The sequence below is a fragment of the Ochotona princeps genome, chromosome 14, assembly GCF_030435755.1.
Source record: "Ochotona princeps isolate mOchPri1 chromosome 14, mOchPri1.hap1, whole genome shotgun sequence".
Classification (NCBI taxonomy): domain Eukaryota; kingdom Metazoa; phylum Chordata; class Mammalia; order Lagomorpha; family Ochotonidae; genus Ochotona; species Ochotona princeps.
The window spans coordinates 9,158,707-9,180,445 of record NC_080845.1 but is presented as its reverse complement, the minus strand read 5'-3'; the positions used below and the strand labels follow the sequence as shown (position 1 = coordinate 9,180,445).

Genomic DNA, 21,739 nt, shown 5'->3' with positions numbered 1-21,739 from the left:
AGAAAGTCTAGAGAGGAACTCCAGGCCGGGAGTTGCCAGAGGAATCCAAGTGATGTGGACTGGCTCTGGTCAAATCTAGCATTCTTTTGAAAATGTCAGAGGCTTTGGTTTCATGAATTCCACATTGTTGTGCCAACCTCTCTCTCTCTTCATACACACACAAAAGCACACACACAGTTACCTCATTATCCTTTACAAAGCAGGTGTGGTTGTAATTATAAAGTAGCTTGAGTTTGCGGTGATGAGGCGCTTTGACAGGTCGGGGTACCAGTTGACACCTGGTACATCAGTGAGCAAACCTGCTGGAGAAGGACATAAAGACAGCAGCTAAATGGGGCCATCAAGTCTGCTTTGTTGGAGGATTTAGGGGTTCTTCCCTTCCGGTGGTGGTGTGCAGAGGGTGTTTTTAGAGCTTGTGTCCTTGACTGGATACCCCTGTGTGAAGCATAGAGCGGAATAGATTGCTCATGTTGTCTGCCTGCTTTCACAGGTCCAGGTATCACAGAGCCTCAGCTTGGAATGGAAGCTTGAGAAGTCAGGCTTCTTCTACAGGGCCACATGGTCGTCGGGGTGGTATTGGAATTAAGATCTTTGCGACTCCAAAGCCCATTCTTCTTAGCTGCCATCTCCTCCTGTCTTTCCTGGAGCCCCCACTGGCGGAACCATAGCTCATTCTGAAAGCAAGTTTGGTATGAGTGTAGATACGAATGAGTTAAATTTATTTACTCATTCCAAATCTGCACTGGTATATTTTGAGTGTAAAATGTCAGCTGAACTTTTTAACGTATGAAATCTTTCATCTGTCTTTACACCGATCTTTGCACAGACCAGCCTCTTTCCCTTGGGGATTTATTGCGGTTTTGATCTGTGTTGCCTCAAACCATTGAAATCTTTTCAAAGAAGCAGAGCTGTTTTCTTTTTATTTTTTCTTCTCCTTCTTTCTTCCTCCTGCTGTACACTGGTACCAGGAGTGGACATAGTTTGCTATTCTGCTTGATCAAAGCACTCTACACCAATGTAACTTCCTGATCTTACTGGTAACAGAACTAAATGTTTCCATGTTCTGCCAGGATGGGTTGCCAGTTATCGACGGAGGGCTTGCATCTGGTAATAATTATTTACTAATTCTGTTTACCTTTTGATCTGGTTTTCAGTGTACAGCTGCAGCTATCAAGGCTATAAGAGAAAGTGGAATGAATCTGAACCCAGAAGTGGAAGGGACACTAATTCGGGTACCCATTCCGAAGTGAGTTTGTCTGAAATTCACACAGCTCGGTGAAATGAGGTGACTGACTGTCCTCGGAAGGCAAGCAGTGCTCCCCCCTGCTGTTGGGCCCCTTTCATCGCGGAAGATGTCTTTTGAGACCCACTTTACTTGTTTGGAAATATATATATATTTTTTGTACCTGTTGTTTTAGAGTTCAGTAGGTCGCAGTGGCTTCTGAAATTCCTGGCTCGAGTGTACTTTACAATTCTGGTTAGAAGGAGAGAACAAGTTGGTGATTCAAGTAGTTTCAGGTAATGAAGTACTGTGAGGAAAGAGATGGCAGTGGGATGGGAAAGAGAATAACTTGGTATGGGTAATGGCGACGGGCAGCTTTAGCCTGAAGGTTCTTTGAGGAGGTGGCACTGGTGCACTGGGTTGGGCTGCTAGCTGTGACGGCAGGGTGCCATACAAGTACCCATTCAAGTTCTGATCCGGTTCCCTGCTAGTGTTCCTGGGAAAGCCGTGGAAGATGGCCAAGTGCTTGGGCTCTTCCACCCACGTGGGAGATCAAGGTGTTCTTGGCTTTGTCCTGGCCCAGCCTTGGTCGTTACAACCATCAGGGAGTGATCCAGCAGATAGAAGCCGTCTCCTTTCTTCTCCGCCCCGTCCCATTCTGTCCCTCTCTGCAACTCTTCCTTTCAACAAGGAAGTCTTTTCTTTTTTTAAAGAGGTAACATTTGGTTAAGAATGAAGTGGTGAGGAGTAACTGGCGGAAGGGAAGAACATTCCAGACAGAGTGAACAGCAAGCACAAAGATCCCAAGTCAGAAACTAGCTTAGTGTTTGTAATTTCTAACTCTTGTCCCCGAAGAACCATTAGTCTCTGCTAATTGACATAAGAACAGAATATTAACTATATTAATGCATAGAGCTTGAAATTCCAGATGCACAAAAGTGCTGTATTATTTTCACATGAGTAAAAGGCAAGATGATGGTGCGTCTGAGAAAGAATGTCCGGGGGAGAACGATAGACGTGGGCTTGCACTAGTTGGAAGAGCTGCGAAAGGCCTTACAGTTCCTGCCGGAGAATGGGCTTTGGCTGGCTGCAGCAGGAAGTCACTACAGAGAGAAAAGCAGAAGTTGATCTGATCTGATGTGGGTTTTGTAAGGATCTCTCTGGCTGCAGATTAAGAAATGGAATACGGGGCCCGGTGCGATAGCATAGTGGTTAAAGTCCTCACCTTGGCATATGGGCACTGGTTCTAATCCCGGCAGCCCCGCTTCCCATCCAGCTCCCTGCCTGTGGCCTGGGAATGCAGTTGAGGATGGCCCAAAGCCTTGGGATTCTGCACCCGCGTGGGAGACCTGGAAGAGGCTCCTGGCTCCTGGCTTCAGATGGGCACAGCACCAGCCATTGCAGCCACTTGGGGAGTGACTGATTGGACAGAAGATCTTCCTCTCATCTCTCCTCTCTGTATATCTGCCTTTCCAATAAAAATAAATAAATCTTTAAAAAAAAAAAGAAAAAAGAAAGGGAATACGGGTGGTGGGGAGGGACAGGCCAACCCAGGAAGGCAGGGACAGCCCAGGTAAGACCTGAGTCATCTTAGATTTCTTAGCAGAAGATTTAAGTCCCTCTTTTAACTTTTTTTTAACATTTATTTTTATTGGAAAAACAGATTTACAGGGGAGATACACAGAGAAAGATTTCCCATCCATTGCTTCACTCCCCAAGTGGCTACAAGGGCTGGAGCTGAGGCGATCCGAACCCAGGAGTCAGGTGCCTCCTCTGGGTCTCCAATGCGGGTGCAGGGTCCCAAGGCTTTAGGCTGTCCTCCACTGCTTTCCCAGGTCACAAGCAGAGAGCTGGACAGGAAGTGGAGCAGCCGGGACACAAACTAGTACCCACGTGGGATCTCAGCACATGAAAGGCAAGGATTTAGCTACTAGGCTGTAGCACCGGGCCCTCTGCTTCTGGTATATCTAATGCAGTTCCAGGAAGCCACCCCCCCAGGCTGACTCCTCCTCTGCCTAATGACGCCTGCACACTGCAAGGTTGCATTTTCATTGTTGCTCAGGAATGCCTAGAGCCAAGTTTTCATTTCAGTCACAGATCTCAGTGACTGCCTCTCCTCCTTATGCTCCTCTCATTCCTACATTCTCATTTAAATGAGTCTGTAGGGTATGTGACTCTCACTGTCTTACTTTGCCCCTGAATCTCTTGGGAAGTAGGTGGGAGGTAATCCTAAGCCTTGAGCAGGTGCCATAGGATACTGCGGAGTCACAGGCCCTCCTTACACAGTCTCTGAGAAGCAGCTGTGGTGGCTCCATGTCACTTTGAACATAGCTGTCATCTTCCCCAGGAAAGTGTCGCCAGGCCCAGGGCTCTGTTTGTTTCAGCTTCTTCTTTCCTCCCCCCCCCCCCCTTTTTTTAAAGATATATTGGAAAGGCAACTTTTGAAAAGTTTTTTTTTTTCAAGATTTATTTGTTTTTATTGGAAAGGCGGATATACATAGAGGAGGAGAGACAGAGGGGAAAATCTTCCATCCGATGAGTCACTCCCCAAGCGAACACAACAGCCGGTGCTGCGCCGATCCGAAGCCAGGAACCTGGAACCTCCTCCGGGTCTCCCACATGGGTGCAGGAACCCAAGGCTTTGGGCCGTCCTCAACTGCTTTCCCAGGCCACAAGCAAGGAGCTGGATGGGAAGTGGAGCTGCCAGGATTAGAACCGGCGCCCATATGGGATCCTGGCGCGTTCAAGGCGAGGACTTTAGCCCCTAGGCCACGCCGCCGGGCCCCAACTTTTGAAAAGTTTTGAGGAGCATTTTGATCAGGCCACATTTATACCAATCAGACATGTATTCCCCAACTCACTGTTTTACTAAACTGTCAATGGGAAAGCCACCCTAGGTAGAATCGGGCTGTTTTTGTTGGAAATTATTGAGTTTGTGTCTGGCTCTAAGTGGCATTATAAGGAAATCATGAATGCCCGCAGGAGACAAAGGCCCATGTGACTGACCCGTCCCCCACTGGGGCCACATCCTTTCTTTATCATCCTCATCTTAAATCAAGTTAAAATGAAAATACCTGTTCTTCATTGGCAAGTACTTTAACCACCTTGATTTTCTAGAGTTTTTCTATGCAAAGTCTTGTGCATGTCTGTACATTTTTCTTACACTGATTTTGGATTATGTTATACACATACTGTCCTGCGCTTTTTTAACAGTACGTCATTGCCTCTGATGAGAATTCTTCCTCGTGCTTCTTCTTGTTTGCATTTTACACACAGCACTAATGAGTTTACAAACGAGAAATTCCTGGGTTTAAATCTGTTCACTTTTTGTAACGGTGTTATCCTGACCTGAGGCCTCCTCCCTGTTTTGCTGGGAGTGGAGATGGGAGGAGGCCTGCAATTGGGAAAGAGTCAGTGGGGTTGGTGGGGAAGTTCGGTGTGTCTCTCGCTGTTGTTTGCCTAAAGACTCATTGGTAACGTTGCTGTGCAGTGCCAAGCTTCCCAGGCATGGGTGTTTGAGGGCCAGACAAGCACCTGCTACACCCTGTTCCTCTCCACTGGTCCTCCGTCACTTTTTACAGACACCCGACTGGTATCTGAGTATCTCCCCTGGCCTCCAGTGTGGCAGTACAACTTGTAAGCAAAAGGATTGTGTATTGAGCACAAACTAAATTCTAGGTCTTTTGCTGTGCTATCTAACTTACTTCATTCTGTTAATCCATTTCTTTTTGTTTTTTGTTTTTGAAATTTTATTTTATTTTTATTTGAAAAGCAAAGTTATTGCACAGAGATCTTTCATCTGCTGGTTCACTTCCCAAATAGTCACAATGGCCAGAGCTGAGCTGATCCGAAGCTAGGAGCCAGAAGCCAGGAGCTTCATCCAAGTTTTCTCCACTGCTTTCCCAGTCTATAAGCAGTTGGGAAGCAAACCAGAACCGTGTCGGATGCAGTGCTGCAGGCAGAGATTTAGTGTACTATGCCATGGTCTCAGCCTTCCATGAGTTTTAATACATAAGCAAAGTGAACTTGAGAAAAATTAAATAACTAGTTCAAGCATGTTTAGTTGGTAACGATTGAGTTGACTAGAATCATGACTCCAAAATCTGTTTCCTTGAAACTGTGGGTTTCTAAGTGCGCGCTCCATATTTGCTTTGTATTTGCTTGTTTGTTAGCATGGGGCAGCAATTGCTACTTTAAAAAATTTTTTTAAAGATTTATTATTATTGGAAAGCTGGATATACAGAGAGGAGGAGAGACAGAGAGGAAAATCCTCCATCCGATGATTCACTCCCCAAGTGAGCCGCAACGGGCTGGTGCGCGCCAAATCTGATGCCGGGAACCTGGAACCTCTTCCGGGTCTCCCATGCGGGTGCAGGGTCCCAAAGCTTTGGGCCGTCCTCGACTGCTTTCCCAGGCCACAAGCAGGGAGCTGGATGGGAAGTGGAGCAGCTGGGATCAGAACCAGTCCCATATGGGATCCCGGGGCTTTCAAGGCAAGGACCCCAGCCGCTAGGCCACGCCACCGGGTCCGCTACTTTAAAATTTACCATTATATATGCTAGCTATATTTATAGATGATTGTTCACATAATAAAATTAACCCCTGTCAAATGTGCATGGCGTGTTTTGAAAAGTACATGACTCTGTCATTGTCACACCCATCGAGACATGGACTAATTCAGCCCGCCCGGGAAGTTCCCTTTTGCCTCTTTCCATGCCAGTCTTACTCTTCTGGTCCAGACAACCGGGTCCTAGAAACTTGCCTGCTTTTATGAGAATACGGAGTTTTTGTGTTGCAATGTGAAACTTCTGGGACATCCATTAATTTACAACGTGTTGATTGAGTACAGGCATAGCTGTAGACACTGAGGATATAGTAATGAACAAGCCGGGCGAAGCCTTTGGCCTTCTGGGGGGCGGGAGGAGGGAGAAAGGACATGGAGGATGCTGTGCTGTGCAGGTGGGAGGGGTGATGTGGCTGCTCGTTAAGGAGGATGCATATCCCTGAAAGGTTTCGGAGGGACGCCATGTTTGAGGCAAAGACTGAAGGATGTGAGGGAGTGATCCATGCTTCTGTATAGCACCGGAACTGGAGGTGCAAAGGCCCTGAGGTGGGAGTCCACCTGAAACATTTAGGTCACAGCAAAGGACCCTGTGAGTGTGACACAGTGAGGGAGGAGGAACCCAGGGAGTGAGGAGACTGAATCATGTAAGGTCACGCAGCTGAGGCTTTGGGCTTCTGGGAGGGAGTGGCATAGGAGGCCGTTGGAGGGTTTGGAACCAGGACAGTGGTGGGACTTGGACGGTGAGGATCTTCCAGGTGCCGTTCCAAGGGTTTTACCATAGGAGGGCAAGGGTGGAAGGGAAAGACCAGTTAGGGGCCGCTGCAGGTGTGCTGGCGAGAGGTGATGGTGTCCTGGGTTAGAGTTGTGGTGGAGATAGAAGTGGTTGGATTCTGGATGAATTTGAAAGGAAAAACCTAAGGAAGGAATCGCCCCATCCTGTGGCGGGGAGACTGGGGAGGCTGGGTGGGGCGGTGAGTGGTTGGGTTGGATGTGAGGGAGGAGCGGGTTTGACCTGTACCTGCTTGGAGGTGCTCCTGGGCGTCTGACTGGAGGGCTCCGTAGGCTGTTGAGTCCATGGCTCTGGAATGCAAGCCAGACCGTGAGGGAATCATGCACTTGCAGAGGAGGTCATGGCGTTATCTGACATCAGGGAGTAAGTGTGGGTAATGAGAAGAAGCAGTCTAGGCCTGAGCCTCACATCGCTTCAAGGACTGAGGGTCAGAGAGATGAGGGGGAACAGACCAAGGAGATGAGAACAGGGGCCGGTAAGGGAGGAGGAGAAGGAAAGGTGGGGTCCTGGAGACCAGGAGAAATGTGGAGAGAAGAGGCAGCGGCCAGCCATGCTGGATTCTGCTCATGAGTTAAGGGTGGGGTCCGCCAACTGCTCGCTGGACTTCCTCACCACGTCGTCCCTCTCTGTAGCCCAGAGGAGAGCACGAGGGCTGCGGGTTAGGCAGCGCTCAGAGCCCCATGTGGTGGGCCCGGTGCGGTGGCCTAGCAGCTAAAGTGCTCGCCTTGAATGCGTCAGAATCCCATATGGGTGCCGGTTCTAATCCTGGCAGCTCCACTTCCCATCCAGCTCCCTGCTTGTGGCCTGGGAAAGCAGTTGAGGATGACCTAGAGCCTTGGGATCCTGCACCCGTGTGGGAGACCTGGAAGAAGTTCCCGGCTCCTGGCTTCGGATCGGCGCAGCACCGGCCCATTGTGGTCACTTGGGGAGTGAATCATCGGATGGAAGATCTTCCTCTCTCTTCTCCTCTCTGTATATCTGACTTTGCAATTAAAAAATAAATTAATTAAAAAAAAAAAAAACAGAGCCCCGTATAGTACTCGCTGGGTAAGTCCCTGTGGGTTCTCTGAGGGGCGGTTGCCTCCAGGACAGGCTCAGATGTGTAGGAGATACATTGCAGTGGACCTAAGTAGAGACGGAACAGGAGCAGACAGGGTTTTAGGCTAGACACCAGGGTGGACTGGAGAGTAGGAGACTCGCCGTTGCACAGGTCTGAGGAAGTCCCAGGCAAGCTGAGCTAAGACAGCCCCAGGCGGATCCTGGAGTGGGCATGGTGGTCTGACCGCAGTGGCGGTTGGCTGGGAGTGGCCGGGGAGCATGGCCTCCGGGTGACCCTGATGTGAACGTCACAGGGATCTGAAGGTGGCAGGCATTTGTGCTCCTGAGTGGCACCCCCACGTCCACTTCAGGGACTTTGTGTTCCAGTACTGCTACCTAAATTCTCCTGGGTGAGTTCTTGGAGCCATCTTACTTTCTGATGATGTGCGAGCAAAACCAGTGTGATTTTATTTCTGCTTATCAGTTTCTCTTTTGGGTCTTGATGCTCTCCTGCCTCCCCTTCCTCACTAACCCCCTCTCCTAAACTCATGCCCGTTTTGTTTTCTGTCTTTCCCTTCATTTTCAAGGGTGGGAGAAGTTAAGTCATAATTAAGTGGTAATTATCTGGGATTTAAGTTGCTCAGAAAGGCTGTAGTTTGATTGTTGGTAAGTACTCGGCTTGTTCTGTGAATATGAATTACCGGTGAACACCCATCCTGGATGGCATGGCCCAAATAAGTACATCTGCTGACTAGTCCTGCCTGTGGTGTGAGGTTTGCTGTATGTTTTTGGTGCAAATGGGAGGTTCCGACTCTCCTTGGCACCTCCATCCATGGAATGTTCCACAAGGCCCCATGTCCTTCTTTCCCTCTGGGCGTCGTTGGGGATGACAGACCTTAAGCCAGACTAGGCCGCTTCTCCCAGGCCTTGTTCAAAAGGAATAGGAAGGAGAATCAGACTTAGAATCAGACCCAGGAGTTCCTGCATCATCACTCCCCCCACCTCCAATCTCATTCCTTGAGTGTCTCGCCCACCACATGCTGGCATGAGTTTCTCCTGGACAGTGACCAGGCTGTGCCAGCGAGAGCAAGCTGCAGAGGGGAGGGGAGGGAGCCTGGTCCCAAGGCTGAGCTCCTGGGGAGGAGGAGCTGCTGCCCATCCAATGAGTGTCCAAACTGATAGCGAGAGGAGCCCAGGTTTTGATCAGAAAACCAAGAGAAGGTCAGACTGTGTGAATCTGCTTCCTCAGCTCAGATGGGATAATAGCAACATTTAGTTTTGTACCCATTGATTAGGAAACATTCCTGTGAAGCAGGACTTGGCTGAGAGAACCTATAGTTTGCGAAACAGAGCTAACTAACACCAGTGAAGACAGGAGAGAAACTCATTCCTGGGGAGTTCATATTGTTTAAATTGTCGTTGTCAAGTGTGCCATTGTAATTGATCCTTCCTGTGACCTTGTTGGTATGGCGTTAGGTAACCTGGAGGGTGGAGGGTGGTGCATTGTCTCCGCTGTCGCTGTCGCGGGTCGCACTGCCTTCATTAAGGTTTGGAGTATGAGTGCTTTTCGATGGAAAGGTGTGGAGCATTTAAAAAGCTTCCCTGGTGTGCACCTTACCCATCAACAACACGTAACTTTGGATTTTCAGATGTTTCACAAGATATACAAGCCTCACTGCATTGGATGTAATCACCTCAAAAAGCAACCCCTTCCCCGTGTCAGTCACCACCCATTTTCTGCCCAAAACTTCCTAAAGATTAAACAACTGCTAATCTGCTTTCGTCTGTATAGATTTCCTTGTTCTGAATTTTTTTTTTAAAAGATTTTATTATTATTGGAAAGCCGGATATACAGAGAGGAGGAGAGACAGAGAGGAAGATCTCCCATCCGATGATTCACTCCCCAAGTGAGCCACAACGGGCCAGTGCGCGCCAATCCGATGCCGGGAACCTGGAACCTCTTCCGGGTCTCCCACGCAGGTGCAGTGTCCCAAAGCTTTGGGCCGTCCTCAACTGCTTTCCCAGGCTACAAGCAGGGAGCTGGATGGGAAGTGGAGCTGCCGGTATTAGAACCTGCGCCCATATGGGATCCCGGGGCTTTCAAGGTGAGGACTTTAGCCGCTAGGCCACGCCGCCGGGCCCTGTTCTGAATTTTTTATACAAATGGAATCACAAATATTCTTGCCAGAAGCAATGTTTATTATGTTTTGTATGTTTCTTTCCTTCCAGATTTAAATAGATATGTGTGTGTGAGAGAGAGATCCTAACCCAGGATCCAAATTTCAGCAAAATCTGAAACATTTTGATTGTCAGCATGATGCCATAAATGGAATATTTTTAAAAATTTTTATTTTTATTGGAAAGGCAGATTTACAGAGAAAAGGATAGAGAGAAAGACCTTCTGTCCACTGGTTAGCTGCCCAAGGGGTCACCAAGGCTAGAGCCGGTCCAAAACCAGGAGCTTCTTCTGTGTCTCCCACATGGATGCAGGGTCCCAAGGCTTTGGGCTGTCCTTGACTGCTTTCCCAGGCCACAGGCAGGGAGCTGGATGGGAAGTGGAACATCTGGGACACAAACTGGTACCCATATGGGATCCTGGTGGATGCATGTAAGAATTTAGCCACCAGGCTATTGTGCCGGGCCCAGAAAATTTTATATTGGACATTATAATGGGTTGTAGCGAAAACACAAGAATACTAAAAGTATTACGTAAAATTATGTTCAGCTATGCATACAAGTTGTATATGAAGCATAATGAATTTCATCTTTTCATTTGGGTCCCATCCCCAAAATATCTTATTATGTAAGTATGTAAATATTCCAAAATCTGAAGGGAAAAAAAAGTCTAAACTCCAAAGCACTTCTTTCCTGAGCATTGTGGGTAGAAATACTGAACCTGTTCATGCAATGGTTCAACTCTTCCAGTAGTTTGAAAACTATGGAAATTTGGGCCTGGCACAGTAGCCTAGTGGCTAAAGTCCTTGCCTTGCTCGTCCCAGGATCCTGTAAGGGCACCGGTTCTCATCCCGGCAGCCCCTCTTCCCATCCAGCTCCCCTGCTTGTGGCCTAGAAAAGCAGTTGAGGACGGCCCAAAGCCTTGGGACCCTGCACCACATGGTAGACCAGGAAGGGGCTCGGGCTTTTGGCTTTGGATCGGCGCAGCTCTGGTCGTTGCGGTCACTTGGGGAGTGAATTATCGGACGAAGATCTTCCTGTCTGTCTCTCCTCCTCTCTGTATATCTGCCTTTCCAATAAAAATAATAAATAAATCTTTTTTTTTAAAGATTTTATTATTATTGGAAAGCCGGATATACAGAGAGGGGGAGAGACAGAGAGGAAGATCTTCCATCCAATGTTTCACTCCCCAAGTGAGCCACAACGGGCCGGTACGCGCCAATCTGATGCCGGGACCAGGAACCTCTTCCGGGTCTCCCACGCGGGTGCAGGGTCCCAAAGCTTTGGGCCGTCCTCAACTGCTTTCCCAGGCCACAAGCAGGGAGCTGGATGGGAAGTGGAGCAGCCGGGATTAGAACCTGCACCCACATGGGATCCCGGGGCCCTCAAGGCAAGGACTTTAGCCGCTAGGCCACGCCGCCGGGCCCATAAATAAATCTTTTTAAAAAATAAATAAAAGCTATGGGAATTCAGTGGAAACCAGGTCTGGTAGTTTGCTCCGGCTGGTCATTGTGTGGTATAGTCCTCCCTGTGATGCTGAGCAGTGGCGTTAGGCTGAAGCTTCCAGTGGGCCTGTGAGGGTAAACAACAAGTGTCGCAGAGCGTTGTGTGTTGCTAAGGTACCACAGCCCGTGGACCAGCCCTCGCCGCGGCCGCCAGGGGTCTCCAGCAGCGGCGGCAACCCTCGCCCCGGCTCCGGGAGTTCGGTCCTTTTCTATCCTCCCTTGGGTTTATCCCGATGTAACCCCCCCCCGCCCCCCCCCCCCCCGCATCAGCTGAGCACCTTGATACAGTTTAAGTGTCTGCGGTACCAGAGTTTACTTTTCTGTCACAATATCTTGTGTACATCTTTTCATAGTGATCTCCTTGTTTTATTTGGCTGCCTAGAAATGCCCTCTCGAAGCAGGTATAATATAGATGAAGAAACAGGAGTCCAAAAGTTTGACATCAGTAAGTGGAGGAGCCGTTACTCAAAGCTGAGCCTTCCCGGGCTGTGTTCTACCCCTGTGGGCATGGAGCCGCCGAGCAGGAGGCTGTGGAACCTGCTGCCAGTCAGCCTCCTTCCTTGCGCCGGCTGTTATATTGCTTCATGGATCTTGTTCTAGAGCTGATGAGTGTCGTGTGTGCCTTTCAGGAAATACTGATACCATTCTTTTGAGGGGGGATTTATTTATTTGAAAGAGTTACAGAGAAAGAGACACACACACACACACAGAGAGAAAGAGAAATTGACAAAGAGAAAACAAGCTTTCATCAACTGGGTTGCCTCTTCAAATGACCTCCATGGCTGGGGCTGAGCCAGATGGAATCCAGGAAGCTAAAACTCTGGTCTCCCACGTGGGTGCAGAGGCCCAAACACCTGGGCTGTCCTCCACTACTTTCCAAGGTGCCTTAGCAGGGAGCTGGATTAAAAGTAGAACAGCCAGGACTCAAACTGGCGCCTCTATGGGATGCCAGCTTTGTCGGTAGGAGCTTAACCCACTAAACCACATTAGCCCCTGATAATGCCATTTTTTTTTCTTTTTTATATCACCCACACACATGTAGATCTTCAGTGATCTTGCAGGAAAAAAAACCAGAATGCCTGATGACTGACTTGGACGGGGACAACTGCAACCTGCATTTGAGCAAGTGAGCTGCCTTAGGCCTTTCCTGCGGCTGCCTGCTTGCTGGCACTGCTTGGGCAGGCCCTTCCATTCAATCTCCTGGCTGAGCTCCAGTACCCCGTCTCTCCTGCCAGGCCTGAGCGAGTCTCGGCTTCAGGAAGCCTGCCTTCTGTCCAGGGTGCTTTCCTACCTGGCCTGTCACATTTTTTTTTATATTTTATTTTTTTTTATTCATTGATTACATTGTATTATGTGATACAGTTTCGTTGGAACTGGGAATCACCCCACCCCTCCCCCCGCCCTCCCCCCATGTGGAATGTTCCACCTTGTTGCATATCCACTGATCAAGTACAGTTGAGATTCCCTCTTTGCAAGCATAAACTAAACATAGAGTCCAACATCCCATAGTCCAATCTAGTTCCTCAGCTTCCTGGGGAGACTCTGACCGGTCCGAGGGCAGAACCATCAGGTTATCAGCCTGATCAGTTAAAGGCTCCAACATACCCTCAGCAACAATTATCTTCGTTGTGTAATTAATAGTTATAGTATTAAGTAACCAGTATGTTAAAAACAATTGCAATTTCTTAACCATCTTCTGCGATCACCTAATTGTCAATTCAGTTTTAGTTTATACACAACATATAACATAATATACATAAAATAACATGTTTTACATAACATCATATCCTCTTAAATTAATGCAAACATGTGGTATCTTTTGGGATTGGCTCATTTCCCTTGGCATTATGGTTTCCAGTTTTGGCCTGTCACATTTTAGCAGTGCCTCCTGCTGCAGGTCCCCCGTGGGTGTGGTGGACACTCCCTCCCAGCACAGATGTGTGAATGGGATCACCCGAGGAAGAACATTGAGGCGGAAATTTCATGAATACTAATGCAGAAGCTTGCATGCACGGACAGGTTCCTTCTCTCTCCCTGTCCCTTGCCTGTCTCCCTGCCTTGGTTATCAGGCACTTATTTTTAGAGTATCTGGCAGTTGACAGCTCTAGGTCAGACTACACATTGCTGTATGGATTCTTCCCTCTTCACTCCCCATGACTCTTAGGATTGCTGGAGAAGCAGCCGTGAAGTGTATAGTCTCAGGCCCTGAGTGACAACATTTTGATCAGCAACAGACTGGCTGCATGGCTGTGTGGTCCTGTGTCTCAACTAAATAGAAATTAATTTGTAAAAGATCATAATGGAGCTGAAGAAGCTACCTAGTGATGTTGCAGCTGTCCTGTGTCACAGTGTGGTTCATCATTTGCATAGCACGAGGGCCTGCATGTCTGCTGATGCTGGTGTTCTGTGCTGGCAGCCGTTTGAATGTAAGCAGCTACAGTTACGCATGATACAACCCATAACACTTGATGATGAATACCTGAGTTGCTGGTTTTGGTAGTTCAAAAAGCTTATGGAAACATGGAATTAAAAGTGAGTTTATTTTGGTACCAAAAAAAAAGAAATCTATGCAGCTTTTCATTAATGTATGTTTTCACAACTTTGAATACCCCTTGTATTCACACAATGTATTTTTATCATTGTTTAAAGTGTACGCTTTCTACTATAAAAAAAAAAAATTGCCATAAAACAGCACACAGTGTTAACATTAGCAGCAACCTCATCTATCTCATGTTTAGCGTGTCACTTGGCCGCTGTCCAGGCTTGTGTGAGTATACCCGATGGTGTTCTCACACCATGCAGCTGCCTCCTGATGTGCTTTCTGAGGATGCGCTCCTGCGGTTCAGCGGTGCCTAGCTACACATCTGGACGTGAGAACAGTGCTGTTCTTCCTACCTAGCAAAAACAGCCAATCGTCAGATACCAAAGCGGAACAAGTATAGCAGAAGGCCTGGGATTTGGGAGTCAGGCCGCACTGGGCTCAGATCTCAGGCCTACCAGGAGCTCCTGTCACTTTAGGCAAGTTAGGCAGGTTACCTGATCTGCGTAAACCCTCTGCTTTCTACTCTGTAAGGCCAAATGGTAAGATCATTGCCGTCGTAGAAGGTTGTCTACACCAGTGCATGGAGGAGAGTGCTGCTGCATGGGCAGGCTCTGTAGATGTTAGTTGTCATTGTTGTGGTTGAAGGGGGTGGGTTCACTAGAATGTAAATGCTTTGAGGTGAGAGGAAGGGCTTGGTCAGTTGTGTTCCCTGCTGTGTCCCTAGCCGATAAGCAGCAGGTAATAATTCAGTCAGTATGTATGGGGTCAGGGAAGGTGAGCACTCCCATGCGTTCACTGCCATTCCAGGTACTATTTGTGTGTTACCTTCTATCCTGATAGAGGTCTTCTGAGCTCAGAGTATTATCATCTTCATTTTACAGGTGAAGAAAGGAAAGTCACAGAGGAATGCAGTGGAGGAACAGGCAGTTCTCTTCAGAGCCTGAGTTTGTAGCCACTCTACTATTTGCTGTGTCTTGGAAGCATCACTGTTATTTCTATTATGATATTATTGACCAAATAGTTCAGTGTCTACATATGCAAAGTTCCTTACTGCTCATCTCGCATGAGTGTTAGGGGAAAGGGAACACTTTCTCTCACCCTTTTGACGGTTGTGGAGATAGCAGCCAGTCCCATTTGCTGCCATTCCCACCATGTAGCAGCACATCAGTTCGCTCCATCTTCCCCGCAGCTGTTCAGTCAACAGCATTGGATGTACTTGGCAGATGAGAAAACAGAGAGAGGCAGAATTACTTGCCAAGGGCCTCGTGGGTAAGAACCAGTGGGTCTGGGCTCGAATCCTGGCAGGGTGGCTTCAGAGAGTGTTCTGTGAAACACAGATTAGAGAGGAAGAGTTGATCACTTCCACAGTGCAGAGCCAGGATTGGAAATTGGGTCTGTTTTGACCCTAAAAATCTGTGCTACTTCTGTGCATTGAGGCTGAGGCGAGAGATGTGTGTGCTTAGCGCAGGACTTGGGCTTCTGCCCTTCCAGGAATGACTGGGGCTGGAGGACTGAATCCAAGCCGCTCCGCTGAGAGTGTAGAGCTGTGACCCCTAACCTTACCCTCCTTCCCTTTCTGTCACGCTAGACTGTTTCAGGTCTCAGCTATAGGACAGTCCTCTGGAAGGGGGTGGCCAGTAGCCACCCGAGAAAACCAGGACTACTGGTAGAAATCTTTCCAAAGTGTATGGTTGCCTTCTGGCTGAACAGACACCTATAGCAGATCCTCTGTCTCTGAGATGTCAGTGAATGGCAGGCTGGCAGGCTGGGGGCGGGGGAGGTGCCGAGCGGCATAGGAAATCTGGCTAGGCTACACAAACAAAAACATTTCCTTCAGGGCTGGTGGCCCCAAGTCCTTGGGCAGCTCCCACCAGCAAACAATGAAGCCGGGCATGTGGCCGCCGCTGATTGCAGCTGATGCTCCTGCCGGGGGAGTTTCCGAGAGCCCTGCGAGGAGGTGGCAAGGTCTCCCCGCACCCAGTGCCACATGTCAGAAGTGCGTTTTGATGATGCCGTTCCTGAATGCCATTTCCTTCTCCCTCAGCCTGCACCCTACTCGGGATCCCCACTGGCCTCACTGCCTGGTGTCCTCCTCCCCACCCTTCTGTCTCTCCCTGTTCACCATTCACACCATAGCCCAAACTCCTGAGTTACTCAATCTATTTTGATGATTTTCTCCCTAGCCACTCCTTTTCCCTCCAAGCCCTAAAGGTCCTATAGTAAGAAATTGGATCTGTTGGGCCCAGTGCAATAGCTTAGTGGCTAAAGTCCTTGTCTTATATGTGCTGGGATCACATATGGGTGCCAGTCTGTGTCGCAGTGGCCCCACTTCCCATCCAGCTCCCTGCTGTGGCCTGGGAAAGCAGTCAAGGACTGCTCAAGGCCTTAGGACCCTGTGCCTACATGGGAGACACAGAGGAAACTCCTGGCTCCTGGCTTCGGCCGTTGTGGCCGCTTGGGAAGTGAGTCAGCGGATAGAGGATCTCTGTGTCCATCTCTCCTCTCTGTATATCTGCCTTTCCAACAAAATGTCTTTTTTTTTTAATTGGGTCTGTTTTCGACACCCAGGGTTGAGCTCCTGCCTGTGTAGGCACTGACAGTGTGTCCAGGTCCTGCCACCACCCTTTCATTTACTGCTTGCCTTCACTCGTTCAGTTATATTCTCACTCTTATTTTCCATGCAGCGAAACTGAGCGTGGATGAGTTGAGTAATGTTCAGAGTTCTGAAGCCAGCGAGTGGCAGAGCTGGGATTCCAACTTAGGTTTTCTTGGCTTTTAAAGTCCTTCCTGTGTTGTCAAGCCCCTTTAAGTGACCAGCGAGCCTTGTGAAGTTGAGCGTGTGTGTTGCCTCGTTGGGTCTGGGCTGCGATTGCCTCAGAGGAGCAGGCCTCCTCTAGCGCTCAGCTTCCTTTGTACGCGTGAAGCCTTCTCACTGAAACAATAGGAAGTATCATTGCAGTCAGTAGGATTCTCTGTTGTGTTCGTTACCAGCAGGGCATGCCCTCTGCTCATTGTTCAGGGGCGCGTGCTTAAGGAATTGTGCAGGAAGGCCCCCATCCAGGATGTTACTGGAAGATCTGCCTGGTGGAGTTTGTACAAACAAAGCGTGACCCTGTCAGCTCAGCCCAAACCCTTGCCTTATGCTGGGATGCTCTCTGACCCCAGCGGAAAAGGCTGCTGTCTCCATCTCCCGCCTGAGAGCCTGCCGCAGGAGGTTCTCCACTCCCTGGCCGTCTGTCCGGGGTCTCTGGGGAGCAATGGGCGCTTGCTTGGATCTGGCTTGAATATCGCTTTTGACGCTGAACTCCACATCTGGTTAGGTGTCCTCTGTTCTGTCTCAAAGTGTCCTGTAGTGTCCCTGGTCATTCATGGGAACAATTAGGACTCTTACAGTCTTACAGGACATTTTTAAATGCCTGGAATAATTTTCTTTTTTGTTTTTAAAAATGAGGGCAAAATGTACACTGAAACCTTTCATCATTAGTGTCTAGTCCTGTGGCAGTGAGGTATAGTGCACGTTGTTGCGTTAACCTGTCTCCCAAACACTTGCCATCCCACATCAAAACTCGGTTTTATTTAACAACTCTATTCTCGCCTCCGCCAGCCCCGGGTGAGCAGTATTCTACTTTCTAACTGTATAAATTTGACAACTCGCAGAGCCTCGTTCTCTGAAGTCGGGCCTTTTCCATGCTGCATTGTGTTTTCCGTGCTCGGGCACAGAGCAGGGTCTCATGCCTTTGCGTGAGCTGAATGGTGGTCGTTGAGGGCAGGGCCCCCCGGCCCTCTGGTTGGAGGTAGCCTTGATGCCCTGCTCCCTGTGCTGTAGTCGCACTGCCTTTTTTATCAGTCTCTCAAGAGCTGTGGGCTTCTTCCTTTGAAAAGAATCACCTCTCCTCATGCCATTGCCTCCTGTGACTGCCATGCACCCCTCTGACTCCTGCTGGTCCCCATCACTGAGCTTCGGTGGCCCCACGTGGAGCTCCTGGGGCCCCACTAGGAAAGCTTGATCCTACTTCCTTCTGGCCCGAATGATTTTTGTAGAACTTGTGTGTGCCTTTGTAGTGCTTACTACAGTTGTTACCTCCTGATTCATTGTCCGTGTGTTTAGTGGCTGCAGTCGTTGCCAGACTTGTAAGTTCTTGTGTGTGTTTAGCACCATAGCCTCTGTGTCTGTCGTAGTAGTGACATACAATAGGTGCCAAGGAAGCTGTTGTTGAATGGAACTATGAATCAAATGAATTCATTCTGAAAACAGAGCCATTCAGGGCCACATACTGGGAGCATTTGGATTTTAAAATGTAGGTGAGCTGTTAAATTACTTGTCAGATTAAAAGCATTGTCTCGGGCCCGGCGGGCGTGGCCTAGCAGCTAAAGTCCTCGCCTTGAACGCCCTGGGATCCCATATGGGCTGCCGGTTCTAATCCCGGCAGCTCCACTTCCCATCCAGCTCCCTGCTTGTGGCCTGGGAAAGCAGTCGAGGACGGCCCAAAGCTTTGGGACCCTGCACCTGCGTGGGAGACCCGGAAGAGGTTCCTGGTTCCCGGCTTCGGATCGGCGCGCACCGGCCCATTGCAACTCACTTGGGGAGTGAAACATCGGATGGAAGATCTTCCTCTCTGTCTCTCCTCCTCTGTGTATATCTGGCTTTCCAATAATAATAAAATCTTTAAAAAAAAAATTGTCTCGCTAAAGCACAGACTTTTGTCCTGCCATTTTTCATTTCATATGGACTTTAAATAAATTCTTCTTTAGGTACAGGTGCCTCTGGGGTTTTTAGAACGTAAACAGCAGCAGTGCTTGGGCCCCTGCATCCACCTGGGAGACCCAGAAGAAGCTCCAGGTTCCTGGCTCCAGATTGGCCCAGCTCCAGCCATTGTTACTATTTGGGGAGTGGACCAGCAGATGAAAGATTTCTCTTTTTCTCCTTCTCTCTCTATAACTTTGTCCTTCAAATAAGTGATTTAAAAAAATGTTTGTTTTGGTATAATTGTTTTGCAACCCATGTATGGGTTTTTAAATGACATTCACTTTCAAGAACTTTTCAAGATTCCTCATATGTATGTGTTTCAAAAAATTTTTTGCACTAAAATAAGTTTATGCTTTCTTTCCATTTCCACAAATTTTGTGAAGTCGCCTCTTGTCTGAATCTCATGGTAACTCAGGAATGGAGGAGCCGTTAATTCTTTATTCCTGTTTCTACGTGCGGTGACCAAGGCTTGGCGGGTCTCAGTAACTGACACACCCGGGACGGGGCTGAGCTGTGTATCCTTGGACCCAAGCACCCTCTGCCCCAGTGCCCACCCACTGGAGAAATCTTTTTCTATCTGTTTTATAAAATGGGCTTCTGCCCTTGGTTTTCTCTGAAGACAGGGTTTTGTGGCTCATGAAAAATTTGAACTCTCCAGGCCTGCACAACAAAGTTGACCCTGATGTACCATTTCTTGCCTCAGGTTCTCAAACCCACTGTCCTTCTCCCCGAAATGCCTCTTGTCTCTCCGACAAGTTGCTGTGTCTCCAAGGCCTATCCCGGGTTTCCAGGCACAAGAGTACGCCCCTCCCCGTCTTATCCGCAGCCGTATGTGTCTCCATTGCCCTAGCTCTCTGGCTGACTGGTTTGCCTCCACCTCTACACTGAGACTCTGGGACACCTTGGCTGGGCCCGCCTGCTCTCGGGGGCACCTCTGGCTCGTGGCCGACCCTGGATCTGGAGCACAAGACTTGGCCAGCACTTGCTTGATGACAGCACCCCAGGTTGGAGGGGGTGCTCAGAACCAGCTCCGGCGACCGAGTGCAGCCGCCTGCAGCGTGTTCTCTCAGAGCGCCACAAATAGGAGGTGGAGACGATGATCAGATGTATTAATCCCTGGTCTGGAGAAGAATTAAAGCATTCCCACAATGTGTTTCTTTTCTAAAACAGATGTGCCCTGGTTGTTTCATGAGGAAGTAATTAAATGTGTTTGATTAAAACATTCATAAGCACTATCATTTATTCAGGACTGCTCTCTGCTGCGTTCTTTGTGGGTGCTTTGTGTCTGTTGTGTCTGCTTTGCCTGATCAGCCGTAAGGTGACTTTTATCTTCATCCTAGAGGAATCTGAGGCTCAGAGAAATGAGGGCACTCCTCCGAGTGGTCGACCAGGGAGTGAAACCTGTTTGTCTGGTGTCAGAGCTACTGCTGCTGGTCCTGCTCCCCTCAGCACCCCGAGCCAGCATCCTCATGCCCTCCCCGGGCTCCTCTCTCCCTGTGCCCAGCACCCTGTCATCTCCACCTCGTGGCCTCACTGCCCTCCCCGCTCAGTTTCCTTCTTGAGAATACGCCTGTACTTCTGACATGACATGCAAGTGTGTTGGGCAAGGCCTGTTAGAATTGGACACTATTCCATGTGGAAACTGTTATTAATAGTATGGTAATGTTACATTGACATTAATAGATACAAAATAATACATTTTATTAAGGCCAGATTAATATATATGTACTAGAATTCTCTATGTAGTATTTTATTAAGATTAAGTCTCAGTTTATATTTTTTAAAGCATGTGGCTGTTTTTTTCCATTTAAAACATAACAATGTAATAAAAAGAGAAGTTGGTTAGATAAAATGTTTTCTGTTATTAAGGATTTTCTGAACAGCAGGGTACCTATTTCAAATTATATGTGAAATATAAGATTGAAATAGTTGAGTAAGGTCTTTGTAGAAAAGTTTAAGGAATTTCTTACAGATTTAGATTTATTTAGTTTCTGCCCCTCATAGTATTTCAGCAGGATTACGTTTTTTTGAATCAGTGGATCAAGTTTTAATTTCCTTGTTCCTTCCTCATACTGACATATGCTTTGGCAGAACAAAAAAGAGACCTAAACATGTCAGCATGATTTTTGTTCAGTGAATTAAAAACCATAAAAGTAACAAGATCTGATCCAAATCCCTAAACTCCTGACACGGTGGTTTTGTCCTTTCCAGTCCCAAGATTCATATTACTGACTTTGAAAGGTTTTTTCGGCCTGGAAGCAGAAGTAATAGCAGTGGGGCATGGTTTATTTGAAATAGATTACACGGGGTAGGCAGCACACAGGATCGAAACAGCACAGGGGCCGGGAAGATGTCAGCTGGAAGCCTTGTTATGTCACCACTGCCCACAGACACATCACATCACCCCTTGAGAGCCTCAGACTCCTCCTGGTAAATGGGAATGTTCGGCTCTCCAGCCGAGAGTTGCTTTGAGGATCGTGAGGTGGCGTGTTCCACTTCCGCTGCTGGAGGAGCTTGCTTGGGGTCCTCGTCGGGATGCTTTTCACTTGGAGATCACCTTTAAGTAGACCGCGCCAGAAGAGTTTGTTTATAACACAGCTGTCCTTGTTATCCTCAGAGCTTAGCCTTTCTCAAAATTCTGTACGTTGTTTCGTGTGAGAAATACCACACATTGCCACTAGATCTTGAGCAACTGTTCCCCACTGTTTCCCACTAACCCTGTCCCCAGAGGTGGGGAATGTCCTTCCTCAGCAGAAGGCGTGCTCGTGGGAGGGACAGGAAGCCTGTGGCAGGAAAGTTCATTACAGGACCCAGGGGGCAGAGCAACATTGTCATGCTGAGACCTTTGGGTTTTAAGAGAGACCAGCCTGAGTTTGGCCTGGTGTGACGTCCCAGACTTCTCTGGGCCTCGTTTTCTTCCACTGTAAGATGGGGTACGTGCCTTCCATGACATCGCCACCCGGTCTTATTCTTGTCATTACTTTTTTTTTCTTTATTGGTTCTTTATTTCTCCTTATTGTTAATATTATTATTTTATTTGAAAAACAGAGATACAGAGAAAGAAAAGGTGACAGAATGAGAGAGACCTTTCACTCACTGGTTCACTCCCCAGATGGCTAAAACAGCCACGGCTGTGCCCGCTGGAAGTCAGTCCAG

The 21,739-nt window shown here is 48.3% G+C and overlaps 1 protein-coding gene across 6 annotated transcripts in view; it reads left to right on the top strand.

Moving 5' to 3' along the window:
* The window catches only part of MRRF (mitochondrial ribosome recycling factor), a 222,865-nt gene that overhangs the window by 183,012 nt on the left and 18,114 nt on the right, over window positions 1–21,739 (top strand). For 5 of the 6 annotated variants that reach the window (XM_058672154.1, XM_058672153.1, XM_058672151.1 and 2 more), the window contains exon 5: window positions 1,155–1,246. The exons of the other annotated variant lie outside the window; for it this stretch is intronic. In XM_058672154.1, the coding sequence (XP_058528137.1) occupies window positions 1,155–1,246 (92 nt within the window). The remainder of the gene's footprint in view (window positions 1–1,154; window positions 1,247–21,739) is intronic. 6 annotated transcript variants of the gene reach the window in all.